We start from the raw sequence: 18,600 nt of genomic DNA on the forward strand, positions 1-18,600 counted from the left end.
GCTCTTCAAATGTAGCTGGTGCAGACTGACATGGCTCTAAGTGAGAAATATACATTGGATTTTGAAGACTTCATTGGGGAAAAAAAAGTCATAAACAATCTCATTAATAACTATTAATTACCTTTTGAAATAGGTAGATGATTGGAGTTAATGTAACCTGTTTCCTTGTACCTTTGTTTTTTTTCAAGATTTTTTTTGATGTGGACCATTTTTAAAGTCTTTACTGAATTTGTTACAATATTCCTTTTTTATGTTTTGCTTTGGGTTTTTTTCGGCCCCAAGGCTTGTGGGATCTTAGCTTCCTGACCAGGGATTGAACCGCATCCTCCTGCATTGGAAGGTGAGGTCTTAACCACTGGATCGTGAGGGAAGTCCCATACTTTTTCTTAAGGTGGCTATCATGACACGTAAGTGCCATATGAGGCTTGAATCTGTCCCTTCTGGACAGCACTGGCCGGGGGCCTCCAGAAACTCTGGGGGCACCCGGGGGCAATCAATAAGGAGAGACAAGACTAGTATCACCTCTCCTTTGACAGATCCTATCAGAATCTGCAAATTCCTTGTTTGTTTGTTTTGTTTTGGCTTCATCTCTCAGCTTTTGAGATCTTAGTTCCCCACTGAGGGATTGAACCCAGGGCCCTGTCAGTGAAAGTGCTGAGTTCTAACCACTAGACAACCAGAGAATTCCCTGCAAGTTCCTTTGGAAGAAGGTTCTGGAATGCTTCATTCTGCCCTGAAAATGCCTGAATGTACTCAGTGTCTGGGGCTCTCTGTATACACAGGGACCCCTGACTTTCCTCAGGATGGAGATAAGGGCCCTGCAATGCCTGGCTGGTCTAGGGTCTAGTGCATCATGGCTGCCTGTACAGGATGGAGAAATACAAAAATTTCAAAGCTTCCAGGAGCACAGAGGACAGTGCCTCAGGACGGCAGGATCTTCCTCACAGCCTAGAGTCAGGCTGGGCCAAAGTGACTGCTTAACAAATATTTATTGTGTGAACAGAGTGACCACCAAAAACCACACGCTGCGAGACCTCCCTGGCAGTCCAGTGGTTAAGCCTCTGCGCCTTCACTGCAAGGGTTGAGGGTTCAACCCCTGGCTGGGGAACTATGAATGAAAGACCCCAGCACCAGGTCATCACTGCCTAAGAGTTGACCCCTTGAGAATGTCCTGTGGGTCCAAATTTATGCCACCTGAGGAGCAGGTGGCACCAGACCCCAGGGGTTCGGCTCACAGTCCCCCTCTGGGGAACTGGACAGCCTCAGGTCTCACCTTGTAGTAATTTTCATTGTAGAAGCAATCGCAGGAAGAGGCATTGATGCAGCGGGAGTCGTGGAACAGAAAGCCTGAATTGCAGACACAGCCAGGCTTGCAAAGGAGACCACAGGCGGGCTTGGGGCTCTGGCAGGACGCTGGGCAGGCACAGCGTTCATAGTGGGCATTCGGGGGGCACATGGCTGAGGGGAAACCAGCCTCCATTAAACCTCCAGCTTTTCTCCGGTCTCCCCTCTACCCGGCAACCCCCCACCTGGCCACCATTCTTCTCAAGGAAGTAGGCCCATGTTACTCAGCCATTCAAAGGAAGGAAGTCCTGACACAAACCACAACCTGGATAAACCACAATCCTGACAACAACACATGCTGAGAAAAAGAAGCCAGTCACAAAAGACCACCTATGACATGATCGCCAGTGTATGAATTGTCCAGAACAGGCAAATCCATAGAGACAGAAAGCAGGTTTGTGGTGGTCAGGGGCTGAGGGGTTGGGGGACAGGGAACGCCTACTGATGGATATGGGCTTTCTTTTCAAGGTGATGCAAAATGTCCTGAAACGGAAAAGGGAGGGTGGTCGCACAATTTTATGAACACACTAAAACCACCAAGTCATACACCTTAAAGGATGAACTTTGACGGCAGTGAATTATACCTCAGTAAAAGAAGCACTAGTAAGTCCAGGGATTGGTTCCCAACAACCCCCCCCCAGCATGCCCCACCCCAGCCCACCCACCCCCACCCCGCCCTCAGCATCCTTCTCAAGGCGGTCCTCATCTTTCTTTCTAAAGTCACCACGATTGGCTGCTCTTCCCTCTGAGACTGCGCTTTTCCACAGCATGCGTTTCCCCAGCCCTCTCTCCTCACCACTGTCTCTGACTTCCAGCTCTTTGTCCGAGGCTTCACCACATACCGGGAGTAGGTCTCGGGGTTGTAGTGGTGGCCGGGGTCACAGGGGTCATGGAGGTACTTGGCATCGTGAAGACTGTCAGCTGAGTGGGTACAAGAGCTGGGCTGGGCTGGGGTGTCATGGGAGTTGTGGGCCTTTCAGTGGGGACAGTGGGCTTTTCTGTGGGGATGGGGGTCTTTTTGGTGGGGACAGTGGTTTTTTCTGTGGAGATCGTTGTTTTTTCAGTGGGAATGGTGGTCTTTTCAGTGGGAATGGTGGTTTTTTCTGTGGAGATGGTTGTTTTTTCAGTGGGAATGGTGGTCTTTTCAGTGGGAATGGTGGTTTTTTCTGTGGAGACGGTTGTTTTTTCAGTGGGGACAGTGGTTTTTTCTGTAGGAATGGTGGTCTTTTCAGTGGGAATGGTGGTTTTTTCTGTGGAGATGGTTGTTTTTTCAGTGGGAATGGTGGTCTTTTCAGTGGGAATGGTGGTTTTTTCTGTGGAGACGGTTGTTTTTTCAGTGGGGACAGTGGTTTTTTCTGTAGGAATGGTGGTCTTTTCAGTGGGAATGGTGGTTTTTTCTGTGGAGATGGTTGTTTTTTCAGTGGGGACAGTGGTTTTTTCTGTGGGAATGGTGGTCTTTTCAGTGGGAATGGTGGTTTTTTCTGTGGAGATGGTTGTTTTTTCAGTGGGGACAGTGGTTTTTTCTGTGGGAATGGTGGTCTTTTCAGTGGGAATGGTGGTTTTTTCTGTGGAGACAGTTGTTTTTTCAGTGGGGACAGTGGTTTTTTCTATGCAGATGGTTGGTTTTTCAGTGGAAATGGTGGACTTTTTGGTGGGGACAGTGGTTTTTTCTGTGGGAATGGTGGTCTTTTCAGTGGGGACAGTGGATTTTTCTGTGGGGATGGTTGTTTTTTCTGTGGGAATGGTGGTCCTTTCAGTGGGGACCATGGGTTTTTCTGTAGGGACAGGGGGCCATTCACTAGGGAAAAGGGGCCATTCAGGTAGGAAGGTGGGTTCTTCAGTGAGGATGGTAGGTTTTTCTGTGGGGATAGTGGTCTTATTAGTGGGAATGGTGGTCTTTTCTGTGGGGACAGTGACTTTTTCTGTGGAGATGGTTGTTTTTTCCGTGGGAATGGTAGTCTTTTCTGTGGGGACAGTGACTTTTTCTGTGGGGATGGTTGTTTTTTCAGTGGGAATGGTGGTCTTTTCTGTGGGGACCATGGGTTTTTCTGTAGGGACAGGGGGCCATTCACTAGGGAAAAGGGGCCATTCAGGTAGGAAGGTGGGTTTTTCAGTGAGGATGGTGGGTTTTTCTGTGGGGATAGTGGTCTTTTTAGTGGGAATGGTGGTCTTTTCGGTGGAGACAGTGGGCTTTTCTGTGGGGATAGTGGTCTTTTTAGTGGGAATGGTGGTCTTTTCGGTGGGGACAGTGGGCTTTTCTGTGGGGATGGTGGGTCCTTCAGGGAGGATGGTGGGCTTTTCTGGGGGAACTGTAGGTCTTTCTGTGGGAACAGTCAGCTTTTCTGCGGGAACCACAGGTTTTTCTGTGGGGACAGGGGATATTTCACTGGAGGTGGTAGATGTTTCTTCAGGGGTCACAGGTTTTTCTGTGTGGGCAGGGGTTTCAGAAGGGCCAGTAGGGAGACCTAGAGGTTTGGGAGGGAGCACTGTAGATGCAGGTCCTGTAAAGAAAAAAATTCCTGGAGTTTAGTCAATGTCACACCACCCCCATCTTGACCCCCATCTAATTGGAGTGGGTAACTTTGTCGCACCTCTTCTAATCCCAACCCAATCTCCACTCACTCAACACTCAACAAAAACTGCCCCTAATATATGTCTGCTCTTGCGCTGGGTTTGGGAAACAAAGCAAATGGGATGTCAGCCTTCCCTTCAGGCTCACCACTCACTAGGTAAGGGGTCCAACCACCGAAATCCATGGCACCAAAGTCACATTCATTCAAGCAAGCATTCCAATGAGGCCAGGAAGGTACAGGTGGGCAGGACACAGAAGACAAAGCTTTGTGAGGCCTTGGACACAAAAGTGTTAGTCGCTCAGTTGTGTCTGACTCTTTGCGACCCCATGGACTGTAGCTCACAAGGCTCCTCCATCCATGGAATTCTTCAGGCAAGAATAGTGCAGTGGGTAGCCTATCCCTTCTCCAAGGGATCTTCCTGACTCAGGGATTGAACCTGGGTCTCCTGCATTGCAGAAGGATTCTTTACCAGCTGAGCCACCAGGACACAAAAGAGGACTTGCATTTTAACACATTATTGAAAGGGTAGCGGGGGTGGGGGGGTTGAGGGGGGCAGTGTTGGTGTTTGCAGAACTGAATGCCTGTGGCCAGCAATTTGTTATGTAAGTGAATATTGAAACATCTCTAGTCAGTAACGTTCGGGTGACAGAGGCCACATTCATAAGTGTCTGATCAGTAAGCTGTGAACAGCGTGTGCAGAGAGGCCCGAGTGCTGCTCATGTCAGAGCATGGCCCCTTTTCCGGGGCCTGGGGTCCTGTCCTACCTCGACAGGTCCCCTGACTGATGAAGATGAAACCCAAAGCAACGACGAAGGCAGCGTGGGAGCCCCTCTCGACCTCAAACATCAGCTGAAGGTCCAAGGCAGAAAAAAGCAAGAGAAAATTAGAAGTGAAGGCCTGGCAAGGCGGCAACTCTCTGGCAGAGGGTCTGTCTTCCACCAAGATGTCGCCTTATTCTAGCCTCAACAGCCCAATGTGGGCCCTGGCCTTCCCAGGGGCTGGAGAGCCTGGTGGGGAACATAGAGCACCCTCTGCTCCGCCCTTCCTCCAGAGATCCATCCTCACAGTCCTGGGGCGCTCCCGGACCCCAGCCGTTCACCCCCTCTCCAGCCCCATAGCGACGCTCATCCAGTGACTCTCCCTGTCTCTCACCTGCATAGGTTGTTGATGTCCCGAAGGGATGGCCATGGAATCGTTCAGCCAGTCAGGGCCCTGAGACCCAACTCGTTCCCAGAGAGAACTTGGGGGGCTGCCCGCAGGGCTCCCCAGCAGAAGCCTGAGCTTCGTGCCCTTTCCGCGGCCATCCATGTGGTAGGAGAATGCCACACAGATGGCACCTGGGGCGCAGAAGGGCCGGCTCACCAGTTTGTAAGACTGGCCTTCCTGGGAGAACTTGTCAGCCTCAAGGTAGACGAAGTGACTTTCTGGGGATAAGAAGGGAACGGACAAGGTGAGAAGCTGCCACCAGACAAGGCCTGTGCTTTCCTGAGCAGCACCTTGCTTTCCAAATAGGGGTGAGACGCAAACACCCACACTCCCCATGTTGCAGCGGGCGTTTTTGTTTGTTTGTTGTTTTCTTTTGATTCCTGCTGTTTGTAGACGTCTCACTGGAAGAAGACAGGATCACAAAGAAAGGGAAAACCAAACCAGCAGCCCAGATTCCTGTACTGGCTGCATCAGTAAATGCCTTGACCGAAAATAACAGTGGATTTTGAGGCCTTGGGCTCAATGAGAAATGGGATGCCAGGATTTTTTGGGAGGTTTTCAAGTGAACCCAGAACATAATAATCCTCAACTCATTCTACCTCCGTCGCCTCCAGAGCTCTGGCCCCATGACCGCTTTCCAGTAAACACCCCATGGTTGATTCTCACCACCTACATCTGGTGTCAGTCACACCAGCCGCCCACTAGCTGTGAGCAGATTCAGGAACTCATTGCCTTGAGGGCGCCTCCATCTCCTCACCTCCACTGAGGGAAATTCCGAAGGGACCTGTGCCATGGATGAGCGTATTTGCACTTCCCTGGGTCCAGCGTCCGCCATCCTGTAACACCTGGACCCAGTCACAGAAGGGGTGGTCCTTGTCTTCAAAGTCACACTGAGGAAAGCTCTCTGGGGGATCAGAATGGGAGGTCCGAGAAATCTGCGCCATGCTTTCTGTTCCCCCTCAACCGCTACCCCTGTTCTCCGAGCCCCTCTCACCCCCACAGGGAGCAATGCTGATTGCATCCACAGCCACTGCTGGCTCTGGGATCTTGGCAAACACGCCCACCAAGGTGAACTGAAGAGAGAGGGAGAAGGGGCCGGGAGTGAGAAAACAGCATAAATGCTCTGTGTGCCTAGTCGCTCAGTCCTGTCCAGCTCTGCAACCCCGTAGGCTGTAGCTTGCCAGGCTCATCTGTCTATAGGGATTCCTCAGGCAAGAATACTAGAGTGAGTTGCCATGCTCTCCTCCAGGGGATCTTCCCAACCCAGGGATTGAACCCAGGTCTCCTGCATTGCAGGTGGATTCTTTACTATCTGAACCAACAGGGAAGCCCAAGAATACTGGAGTGGGTAGCCTATCCCTTCTCCAGGGGATCTTCTCAACGCAGGAATCATACTGGGCTCTCCTGCACGGCAGGCGGATTCTTTACCAGCTGAGCTTCCAGGGAAGCCCTGCCTAAAAGCTCAGCCCCCTCCATCTGGTTTTACTCTATACAGGGACCCAGCCACCCAGCTTCCAGGGCCCAGACTCTCAATCCATGCTAATCCATCCAGTATTGAGCAAGCCTCCCATGAAAGGAGACCTGACCCCTCACTGCTCTATACCTGAATCTGTCCCTGGCCTGTGTAATTGACAGAGACAGGCTGCCAGTTGGGTCCAGGTTGTCCTGAGAAGATGGTGTGTTTCCGGATGCTGCCTACGATGGAGGGAACCCAAGAAGGATGAGTAGCCGAGGGAATACCTGGAGTAGGTTCTCAGCACATCCTGTTCTCTCACTCTCCTGGTTTTTTAAAATCTGTTTTTCCAGAAGCCCGTGCCTTCCCCACTGCCAAGTTCCACCCCACGGAATCATCTTGCCGGTATCCCAGATTTCCCCAGACCCTGGAGGATGCCCCCCATTTCCTCGTCAACCCAACCCTGGGAAAAGAGCTTCAGGACAGTGTGAATCCCGTGACACTGCCATTCTCACCCAAGACAGATGCGTAGGCCGTGAAGCCTGCGCCAGGAGACCGGCCACGGAGGACGTAGTGAAAGGAGAGACTCAGGCAGCCGGAGGACTGGATCAGGGGGCTCAGGAGGACAGATTTCTGACTCGCTTTTGCATTCTTGGGGTCCAGGAGCATGTAATAGCCATCTGGGGAGGAAAAGATCAGTAAAGTGGAGAGTGACCCAGGGCTAGGGGCTGCAGGGGCAGGGAGCCTGGCCCTGGGGAGCTTTAACAGCTGCCAAGGATAAGCCAGCACCGAGGTGAGCCTACACCCATCACACGAATGGCTGAGGCCTTGGATTCTTCCAGAAATGCTTGGCAGATCGAGATGAGGACGCAGGAAACGCGGCATCTTGTCAGAAGCAAGTCAGAGACTCGTCCTTTGGATTCTGATGCTTGAGGTCCCCTCAGAGTCACATCCCCTTCCTTGTCTTGAGCCACTGAATACAAGTGACTCACACAGCATGGTGAGAGTGCGGGTATGATGCTGACTGGCATGGATGTCCTCACCCAGCCACACCCCCACCAGCCCACCAGCTCAGGCAGCCAATCAGCCTGGACCTTGCTCCGTGATATAACTGGTAGGTAGCCTGGAAGCTGGGCTGCAGGAGGAGGGTGCCACGGAGGGGTGTGGATTAAGGAGGTATGTGTCACAACACCCAAGGACTTCTACCTGCAGAGCACGCTTGGCCCAGGGAGCCCCCAAGAAAGGTGGGCTTTGCAGAGGAGAGAAGAAGGCTGAAATGGAGAGAATGGCAGGAAGCGGGCCTGAGAAAAGAAAGGAGCCAACAGGGAAGGAGGAGGGAAGGGGTAAAGGGGTGAAAGAAAGCAACAAGCGTTGATACTGGGACGTCTGAGAAGTGGAGAAGAAGATGCAGGAGAAGAAGAAGGGAAGAACGATGGGAAAACATAAGGAAGCAAGATGGAAAAAGGAGGAGAGAAAACACCGAAGGGAACCCCCAATAACATTTGCTGAAACTGCTGGGCATAAGGTATAGTGCTAAATGCTGAGGGAGATGTAGAGATGGGCTGGCCCTGCTCTCCACGGTCTTAGTATGCAGGTGAGGTGGGGTTTTCTCCAAGTCTTTCTAGAAGGCAAACCTCAGGCAGCAGAAAAGATCAGACGAGGGGATCAGAGGAAAGGATGGAGAAGAATGGGCTCTGCCCTTGCCCTGTCCCTTCAGTGGATTCCAGTACAAAACCAAGCTGGTGATCCTTTTAAATGTAAGTCAGAGCAGGCCACTCCCCTGGTCCTGCAACGGCTCCCGCATCCGTGTAGAATGAAGGCCGCAGTCAGTCCTGACAATGGCCTTCAAGGCTCCAAGCGGTCTGAACCTCCGAGGACCCATCTGGGCTCATCTTCTCCATCCCAGGCATGTGGCTCCTTGCTGTGCTTCAACACCCACCCGCTAATCCATTGCCCCGTCAGGGTCTTTGCAAGCCCGGCCCCTTTGCTTAGAATGTTCTTTCCCTCAATAATTTCATGCCCCTTTCCCTCACCTCCTAAAAGTTTGTGCTCAAACGTGACCTCTGTGAGACTTCCTCTGACCACCCTATTTAAAACTTATATCCCAGCCTACCCTGCTCCCAATCCCCTTATTTGTTCAATTTTTTTCCCCCTGACAGCACTGGTCATCTTATAACTGTATAATTTACTTCTCCATTGTTTCAGGAACTGTCCCCCCATCTCCTCCCACAACCACCCTCTGGTGTGGGACAGTACCTGGCGCAACGTAGGTGCTCAATAAATGTTTGTTGGATGAATGAAGAAGGAAGGGTGACGGGGAAAAGAGGTGAGGAGAGGGTGGAGCTCTGCCGGGTAGAGCTTTGGGGGTGGCAATGGGGGAGAGCTGGCTGGGCACTTAGAGTTTGCTTTCTGCCCTGTAACTTAAGCTGATGGAGGTTGGAGGTAACTCCATCCCAAGGGAGTTACTGCAGTGTGGTCAGGCAAGCATTGTAAATGCCTGCAGAGATCTCTAGAAGCTCAGAAAGTCAGAGGACAGAAGCGTGGCCATTACTCACCCCCAGGGCTAGAGAAGTCTCCCTCAGGCCCCACGTCCAGCACCCCCGTCGGCCCCTTCTTCTGGACCCACTTGGCCCCAGAGGCCGTCGAGATCCAGCTCCAGCCGCAGAGATCTTTTAGAGTGTCAAAGTTGCATGTCTGCATCAAGCAGACTGAGGGAAAGAAAGGAGGAAGGAGGCAGTTCAGAAAAGTACGCCTCAGACGCAGCATCACGAATCAGCTACACCCCCATGTGTGTGCGCGCATGCTCAGTCCCTTCAGTCGTGTCTGACTCTGCGACCCTGTGGACTGTAGCCCGCCAGGCTCCTCTGTCCATGGGATTCTCCAGGCATGAACACTGGAGTGGGTTGCCATGCCCTCCTCCAGGGGATCTTCCCAACCCAGGGATCGAACCTCCATCTCTGGAATCTCCTGCATTGGCAGGTAGGTTCTTTACCACTAGTGCCACCTGGGAAGTCCAATACTCCCATATAAAATAAAAATCAAAAAAAAAAAAAAAAGAGAGAGAGAGAGAAAAGATTGCCTCAGTCTGGAGTCAGATTCCTGAGTCCCAACCTGGGTCCTGATGTTACCACTGCTGGCTTGCCAGGCAGATTCGGTCCCGCTCCCCAGCAGCTGTGTTCCCGCCACAGGTTACTTAAGCCGTCCAGGCCTCAGTTTCCCCATCAATAAGCTGGTAGCAAGAGCACCGGCCTATTGTAAGTTACATCACGTGCAGGAGCATCTCACACAGTGTCTGTGCTCAGCAAGTGTTAGTTCCTTGCATGCACCTTCTGGAATATTCTTTCCTTTGAATTTAGTCCCCTCGAATCTCAAACATGAGCTTAGAGAGCCAATTCTGAATGGATCTGGGGTATTAATTACAGCCAGGTAGACCAGACACCCATGTTTGTCAGAGACTGAGGGTTTCCTGGGATGCAGGACTTTTGGTGCTAACACAGGCACAGCCCCAGGCAAACCAGAAAGGTCGGTCACTTTAGGACAGGTGTCGCCCCAGTTATGTGTTTCAGGAGAACCTGTCTTCAGATGTGGCAGCTTCAGGAATCAGGTGTGGGGTGTGGAGGTAGATGGAAGCAAGTCGCCCTAAGTCTGGGAGAAGCCAGGGTCGCGGTCCCTGAGCAAGTCCTGCCACCTGGGCACCTGCACAAAGGGTGAAGAGAGAGAGGAGCGGGGCGTGGGCTTACCTCGATTGCAGGAGCCCCGATGGATGGAGATAGCGTCCAGAGCAATGTCCAGATAAGTCGTGCTGCCCCACACGCCTTCGAATGTCAGCTGTGGGAGGGAGGAGGGGGCCACCCGCCCCATGAGCCTCTTTGCCTTGGGCTCCCTCTTTCCTGCCTGAATTCAGAAGCTCCCCCACCCCCGTCCCCCCTCCTGGACCCCCTGCCCAACACCCAGATTCCCACGGGGACCCCAGACTCTGCCTGCAGCCTCACCCGGCTGGGCAGGACGAGCCCCAGAGGCACCGTGACGGCGGTGGGGATCCAGGAGGGGCTTTGCGTGTTCACATGTTTCCACAGCAGGTTGGGGTGCTTGCCCTTGGTGCCCGAGGCCAGCCACAGCTTGAGTTGGGCGCCCCACGACAGCCCAAACATGTAGTAGGCGAAGCGCACGCAGAGGGGGCCCTGCTCCCATATGGCGGGGCTTTGCAGGCGGGCCACCCCGCCTGGGTGGAAGGCGCTGGAGTCCATGTGCAGGTAGTAGCCCTCTGGGGGAGGCAGAGCCCTGAACGGTGAAGCCTTGCCCACCCCCACCCCCCCCCCACCAAGGGCTGCCCCCCTAGCCCCTTCCCAGAGCCCTAGCACCTACTTCCGGCCGACTCCCTGCACCCAGACCTGCCCGTGTCCACCTTCCAGCTGCCTCCCTAAACCTTCAGCCTCCTCACCTCCACTGGGGTACCCCCCGGGAGGGGCAGTGCCACTGGCGAAGGAGGGCCTGCTTTCTCGAGTCCAGTCTCCATCGTCTTTAGTCACTTGGCTCCAATCACAGAGGGGTCTGGAGTCATCCTCAAAATCACACTGGGTGAGAATGGCTGGGGAGAGGAGAGGGGAGCCTGCGTGCAGAGCCAACCCCAGTGGTGTGTGCAGGGGTGGGCAGGATGTCTAGGTTGGGGGTGGCAAACTGAGGTCCCAGGCAGGCAGGCTTGTCTAGGCAGCCTCCTCCCTTGCTCTTGTTCATCTGTATATGAGCCTTTCAGGCAAGGTTTGTTCTCTGCTCCTCCCTGGATCCCTCCACTCTCCATCCTCTGAGGGTCGCCCTTCACATATTTATTACATGTTCATGTCAACGCAGGGCTGAGGGCACCTGGGGTGGCCGCCCCTGGGAGGGACAGGAGGTCCGAGCAGGGGCCTCCAGAACTCACAGTTCTCCCGTGAGCTGCGAGCAAGGGGCTTCCAGTCTGGAGGCTTCTCTTTCCTTGGTGTTGATTTGGAAAGAGAGAGAAAGAGGGGGGGAAAAATGTAGTTCTGTCATTACCAAGAACTGCTAAGCCTCCACGACTGAGCTTTCTGGAACTTTGTTCCTTTCTTTTTATCCATATTGTATCAGCGTGTATGCAGGGAACATACGCTTACTTGAGTGTTTTCAAAAAGGTCACTCACAGCCTTCTCACCTTGTCATCTGTCTCCTAAAAAGCATCTCCCCTCCAAGTTCCTCACGTCCCCTCTGGCTCCCTCTACCCCCTGTGCCCCGGGTGTCACGCGTGGTTTTCTAACATAAGAAGAGCCAGTTTCTCTGTGTGGGAATTCTCACACAGCACCTGAGAGTTTACATCTGAGGCATCTCTTTCTTTCAGGTCGAGGTTTTCCTGTGCTGTTTGTTGCCCAAGTTTTCTCCACGGAGTAGGGACCATATGGGTCTGGTGTTGCCAGATGGGTGGTGGGGACGGTCCTGCCCTGACTGAACACACAGACTAGTGACATCTTACAGATTCCACAGAGAAGCCAGTGGCCTTTCCCCCAGGTGGCGTGGGCCACGTAGAACAGCTGTTTTAGTAGTTCAAGTCCTCCTTGTTCATATCCCTTCAAACATGGGACTTCCCTGGTGGTTTAGTGGTTAAGAATCTGCCTTCCAATGCAGGGGCCTAGGGTTCGATCCCTGCTTGGAGAATTAGATCCCACATGCCGTGGGGCAACCATGCCTCTGTGGGGCAACTATGCCTGGGTGTGGCAACGATGCCTGCGTACGGCAACGACGAAGCCCACGTGCCACGGTGCCTGAGCCGGCATGACGCGATGAAAATCCCGAGTGCCATAGCTAGGACCCGGCACAGCCAAACCGATCAATGTTAAAAATATCCTCTCAAACAAGCTCCAGGACACCAAGCCATCCCTCATCTGTTGCTGCTTCCTACTTGCTGTGTCTCTGTCCACTGGCTCTGCCCTGGGTTTTGTTCATTTTCTGAGAACCCACCCTCTCTGTCCTCCCCCGCCACCCCCAGACCTGTCTCCCGAGCTCTGCACCTCCTCCCTGTCCCCTCACACTTCACCTCTGTCCCGCTTCTTCTGCTCAGTGGCTCACACCCCCCAGGTCCAGGCTCAGTGGGCTGCAGGGCCCCACCCGCTTCTGTTCCTAACCTCCAAACACCCATCAGGGGGGCCCTCCTTCCTCCCCGGGGCCACACCGTTCATTACCAGCCCGCTTGTTCTTTTCAGCTTTGCCCCTCGCTCTCTTCCTCAGAGGCACCCCCAATGCCCCCCTGAGCCCAGCTTACCAGGCAGGGGCCGGCATATGGCCCTGGCCCCAGGCAGCCCCCAGCAGCAGCACCAGAGTCCAGACTGGAGGAGCCATGCGGGACCTCAGAGGCGGCTCTCGGGGAGAGGAGGAAGGCAGAGTGAGGAGCCCAGGCCCCCTTATCGCCCCCTGCCCCTCCTCGCTTGGCGTCCTCCTGAGGAAGCCATGGAAACTGCACGGAGGAGACAAGAACGCTCTGGGAAATTAAAACTACGAGAACTGAAACCTAAACCCTTACAGAAGAGTTCAACGCTGAAATCCAGAGAAATAAAGTGAGAAGAAGAGAGAGGGGAAGAGAGGGAGGGAGAAAAGCGAGAGAGAGACTCGGTCCAGGCTGACTGCCGTTCAACCGGGAGAGTCCAGAAAGGAAATAACAAAGGAAAAGAAATTACTTAAGAAAAAACACAGAAGAAGATTTCCCAGAACTGACAGATGAGTCTCTTGATTAAAAGGGGTCCATTCCGACAAATGCAAAGAGACCCATGAAAGGTGTCTCATGAAATCTCAGACCGTCAGGGCTGAAGAGAACATTCCCAGACACTTTCAGACAGAAAAAAGCAGGTCACGTACTAAAGATCAGGAATCAGCATGGCACCAGAATTTTCAATAGTAACCATGGACTCTGAGATCCAGTGGAACATTGTCTGCAGAATTCCAACCATTTCAAACCTAAAGTTCTACATAGCTGGCAACAGGGGCGAAGGCAACAGAAAGACGGAGTGAAGTGAGGACTGGAAATGCTTCTTGGCAAAGGATTGAAAAAGACAAGTCACACAGGAAGACCTACAAGGAGCCAGGAAACACTGGAAAAGAGGTTCTGCTTCCATCGTCATAAGGGAAATGTTGATCAAGACTACAATTTTCATGTTGGCAACAGTTCAAAGGATTGAAGCACTGAGTGTTGGTCATGGTACAGGTAGACACACGCAAATACATTGACGCTAAGACTATGTTGGCGAAAGCGTCTTAGAAGGTAATTTGACAATGACTATTCAACTTTCAAATGTGTTTATCTTGGATCCAATATACCTTTCTAGGAGTTTACCTGCAGAAATATGTGTGTATTTTCACAAAGATGTACATGCCTTAAAGATGTCAATTGCAGCATCATTTACAATAGGAAGGAAAAATCAAGGTTACCTAAATGTTTGCTGGGCTTGTACAGGAGACCTAACAATGCAAGAGATGTGGATTCAATCCCCGGATCAGGAAAATCCCCTGGAGGAGGACGTGGCAACCCAGTCCAGTATTCTTGCCTGGAGAATCCCATGGACAGAGGAGCCTGGCAGGCTATAGTCCACAGGGTTGTGAAGAGTCAGATGTGAATGAAATGACTTAGCATGCACGCAAATGTTTGCCAGATGGATGGTTGGATTGTGTTAAGAAATATTATTTATATGAAGGAATATTTTGTGGCTGCATGGCAAAGTGATTCAGTTATACATATATTCGTTTTCATATCTTTTCCATATGGTTTATCATAAGATATCGAATATAGTTCCCTGTGCTATATGGTAGGATCTTGTTGTTTATCCATCCTATAGATAATACCTTGTATCTGCTAACCCCAAACTCCCACTCCATTCCTCCCCATTGGCAAACACAGATTTGTTCTCTATGTGAGTCTGTTTCATCTGTTTCTGTTTCATAGATGAGTTTGTCTGTGTCATTTCTTTAGATTCTACGTATAAATGATCGCTTAAGGTATCTGTCTTTCTCTCTCTGACTTTACTTAGTACCATAATCTCTAGGTCCATCCATGTTGCCGCAAATGGCATTATTTCACTTTCTTTATGGCTGAGTAGTATTCCGTTATATACATGTACCTTATCTTTTTAATCCATTCATCTACTGGTGGACATTCAAGTGGTTTCCATGTCTTGGCTATTGTGACTAGTGCTGCTATGAACGTAGGCGTGGATGTATCTTTTTGAGTTACGGTTTTGTCCAGATACATGCTCAGGAGTCTGATTGCTGGATTATATGGCAACCCTACTTTCAGTTTTTTGAGGAAACTCCGCACTGGTTTCCATAGTGGCTGCCCCAGTTCACATTCCCACCAACAGTGTATGAGGATTCCCTTTCCTCCATGCCTTCTCCAGCAGTTGCTATTTGTGCATTTTTTTTTTAATGATGGCCATTCTGACCGGAGTGAAGTGTTACCTCGTTGTGTTTTGATTTGCATTTCTCTAATGATTAACGATGCTGAGCATCTTTTCATGCGCTTGTTGGCTGTCTGTAGAATCTCATGTTCTGTTCATTGCAAAATTATTGTCCTCATTTTCCTCATGTGAAAACTGATACTCGAGAGAAATGATGTCAGTTGTCCAGCACTGTACCTACTCAGTGTCCTGCCAAGTCCCATGGTTCCTAGCAGTGTATCCAACAGGGGGTGGAGTCACACCCCAGTCAGAGCAGATCTACCTTCATCAATTTCATCAACAGGAAGTCTACACGAGAATGCAGATAAGAGGGTGGCTTTGCCACTTTTTAAAACCCCATTGACTCTCACAGCTGTATCCTGGCTGGAGGGCTGTCCAGAGCTCAACTCTCACGAGCCCGAGTTCCTGTATCGCACCCGCGGTGCTCCTAGTAAACTTCAGTTTCATTCCTTCCGCCACTCCGTACTATCAAATCTGTGTCCAGGGTGCCTGGCCTTGGCCCCTGACACATGACAGGGTTGTCTGGGCTGGCCATCCTCCTAAGCTGTCAGGGAGGGGCTGGTACTGCCCTGCTCCAGGTGTTGGGGAGGGAAGTCCCAACTCCCTTCAGAATTCCAGGGACTCCTTCTGCCTAAATGAGCACACTCAGGGCCCAACCCCAGAAAAGAGATCCTCTGTCCTTTTGCTCCAAAGCTGGGGGTACAAAGAATGCCCAGCCCAAACACCGATCTCCCCTTCCTCCAGAGCAGCTTAGGAGAGGACTTCCCTGATGGTCCAGTGATTAAGACTCTGAGCTCCCACTGCAGGGGGCACTGGTCCAGTCCTTGGTTGGGGAAGTTCCTCATGTCCGGTGGTGCAGCCAAGACGAAACAAAACAAAAAACCAGAGCAGGTTAGGAAAACGATCAATAAGAGGGACAGAGCCAGGAAAGGGTTAACCCAGGGACAAGCAGCAGAAGCCCATTGACCCCCAGCCCCTCCAGGTTAGTCAATAAGTCCTCTGAGGGCCGCTCCTGCTGACCTCTCTTTGGCGCCACAGGGCTGGACGGTCACAGCGTCCAACCTGTCTGGGGTTGGGGGTTGGTGCTCAGGCAGGACAGGAAGGGATGGTGGTGTGCGAGAGGAGCTCTGCTTTTTGGGGAGTCAGAACGGGCAAGGCCCCAGGGCCGTTATCACCTGACAAGCCTGGCTGTGGTAGGAATAGGTGTGGGTGACCTTGGGATGCGGACAAACCAGGGAATAACTCCAGGGAATGCAGCCCCCCCTGGCTTCCCTGTGTGGCTTTGGACCCTTTGTTCACCCACTCTGGTCCTCAGTTTCCTCATCTGTAAGATAGAAAGACCAGCATAGCTGAGGTGTGCAAGAAACCAGAAAAAGAAAATGATTATTTTAAAAAAATCATGGCACTTTCCTGGCGGTCCAGTGGTTAAGGCTCCATGCTCCTAATTCGAGGGGCACAGGTTCGATCCCTGGTTGGGAAACTAAGATCCCACAAGCTGTGAGGCACAGCCAAAAAACAAAAACATCATTATGAAAAAAACAAAAATTGTGTGTGGTTGGCATAATTTTTGATTTATAGACATTTGGACGTGATTCACACAGGCAGGGAAACCGTTAGGCTGTTTTTCTGTTGCCAATAATCTTTCACAGGGTCGAGGTTTTATGATGGAATTTTGGAGGAATGAGCCTTGACCAGCTGGGAATAACATAGTTAACCTTCAGCCTAGATTCTAGTGTCTAAGAGGCCCCGTTTTGCTAACTCAGCTCCAGCAGCAGTCACCTACTGCGGGACGTCAGTGGACTGAGTAGTCCCAGGAGAAACCCAGGTGGCCTGGGGGCCGGGGTCAGGCAGATGCATTCGGTCAGCCTGATGTGCAGGCCAAGAGGCTGCAGTCAAGGGTGGGAGCTGGGGCTGCAGGCGTGGGCCCCAGAGCTGGGAGACTTGGATGGTGGGAAGGGTGGTAGGCACCTTCGACTTTTCCTGGGAGGAAGTGGGCACCAGAGGCAGGGGATGGATCGGGAAAGAGTGGTAACAAGAAGGGCCTGGGATTCACGCCTCACTGACTGAAGCTGTTTTCTTCCCTCTGTCCATTCCCTCTTCTCTTCTCCCCATGAGGTTTGCTTCTAGCAGAAAAGGGACCCAGAGTCCGAGAGCCTGGCTCCTGGTCCTGACACTTCCTTTCAGTATTTTATGACCCAAGCCAGACCCATCCATGATCTCTCCGATCTCCGTGTCCTCCAGTCTCTGCCTTCCTCATCAGGTTAGGAGAGCGAAAGCGAGACTGCCAGGGACAGCACTTTGGAAGTGGCAAAGCCCTCTACAAACAGGACGCATCTCCATGAAACAGTTATGTAACCCGCTGACTCAGAACCAGGCTGAGTTGGCGCCTGTCCCACCCCGGAAGTTGGAAGAGTTGCCCAATCACTCATCGGGAGGAACTTGGTTTTAGTTTCCCCTTCTGATGAATGGGGATGATGCCTGCTGTTCTATTCCGTGGAATGATGGTGAGAATCACAGGGGATCTTGTAGGTGTCAGAGATTAATGTGTTGTTAATCATCAAATCATCATCATTATAACAGTGCAGAAGAAAGCGGGTCTTTTTGCCCCAAGGGGACTTTTTGTCCACTCTAGGAGGACACCAGGCTATGAGTAGCACAGACCGAACTTCTGCTTTTCCATGTGCTTAGTCCAAAGGCTGGCGCACAGTAGGAACTCCATAAATGTGAAACAAATTATGTTTTTAAATTATGTTCTTAACCTACTCGCCCATCACACCTGACTCAGGTCATATACTTCAGGTTCTGTTAATTAGTCTCTCTTTTTTTAAAATTTTTTAATTTTATTTTTTGGCCATGCCATGCAGCACGTGGGATCTTAATTTCCTGACCATGGATGGAACCCGTGCCCCCTAAATTGGGAGCACAGAGTCTTAACCACTGGACCATTAGGGAAGTTCCTTCTTCTTCTTCTTTTTTTTTAATCGAAAGCAATAAGTAGTCTGAAGCTAAGTGGAGGAATAAGATCAGGAGGAAGAAAGATCCAGATGTTTAGGCAGCACTCAGGCCAGGAGAGGGACAAGACTTTGGGGTCATGAGTCCTAAATCTCAGGTTCAGTTTCCCGCCGTGACTTCCTAACTGGATTTCTTGGACTTCAGGATAAGTCTCTTCATTTTTGCCAGCAAGAAAGAGCGATTCCATTCTTCCTGATTCACAGAGGTGGAGTAAGAACCAGATGGCATGTGTGGAAACCATGAGTCGCCCCCACCCCCACCCCCCCACCCCCCCACAATGTGCGTCGTCGGAGTCCTCAGGGTCCTATAGTTTGTAGGTTACCCTAGCATTTCCCAGGAGGGCCTGAAGAGGGCACTGTAGCCCAGGAGCCGCTTTGGGCAGAGTGAAAATCCTCGGGCTGACTCCTCCCACAGGTGCTTGGCCCCCACCCCACCCCACACCTGCAGATATTTGGCAAATACCCTCCAACCCCTCAACCTGCTCATATTTTTTCCTGCTGCAGATTGCAAAACATTCCCTCCCTTGAGCATATTTGCAGGGGTGCAGGCTAACTTCTGTTTT

General features: G+C 51.6%; 1 protein-coding gene across 1 annotated transcript in view; it reads right to left on the reverse strand.

Moving 5' to 3' along the window:
* The window catches only part of ZAN (zonadhesin), a 37,721-nt gene extending 25,362 nt beyond the window's left edge, over positions 1-12,359 (reverse strand). The window contains exons 1-13 of the mRNA XM_060405837.1: positions 12,318-12,359; positions 11,018-11,150; positions 10,569-10,840; positions 10,317-10,404; positions 9,132-9,284; positions 7,092-7,256; positions 6,727-6,818; positions 6,118-6,196; positions 5,881-6,027; positions 5,070-5,341; positions 4,682-4,766; positions 2,187-3,845; positions 1,274-1,458 (exon numbers count right to left, since the gene is read on the reverse strand). Coding sequence (XP_060261820.1) covers positions 1,274-1,458; positions 2,187-3,845; positions 4,682-4,766; positions 5,070-5,341; positions 5,881-6,027; positions 6,118-6,196; positions 6,727-6,818; positions 7,092-7,256; positions 9,132-9,284; positions 10,317-10,404; positions 10,569-10,840; positions 11,018-11,150; positions 12,318-12,359 — 3,372 coding nt within the window. The remainder of the gene's footprint in view (positions 1-1,273; positions 1,459-2,186; positions 3,846-4,681; positions 4,767-5,069; positions 5,342-5,880; positions 6,028-6,117; positions 6,197-6,726; positions 6,819-7,091; positions 7,257-9,131; positions 9,285-10,316; positions 10,405-10,568; positions 10,841-11,017; positions 11,151-12,317) is intronic.
* Between the last annotated feature and the right edge of the window lie 6,241 nt (positions 12,360-18,600).

Source organism: Ovis aries, chromosome 24 (assembly GCF_016772045.2).
Source record: "Ovis aries strain OAR_USU_Benz2616 breed Rambouillet chromosome 24, ARS-UI_Ramb_v3.0, whole genome shotgun sequence".
In the NCBI taxonomy this organism is placed as follows: Eukaryota; Metazoa; Chordata; class Mammalia; order Artiodactyla; family Bovidae; genus Ovis; species Ovis aries.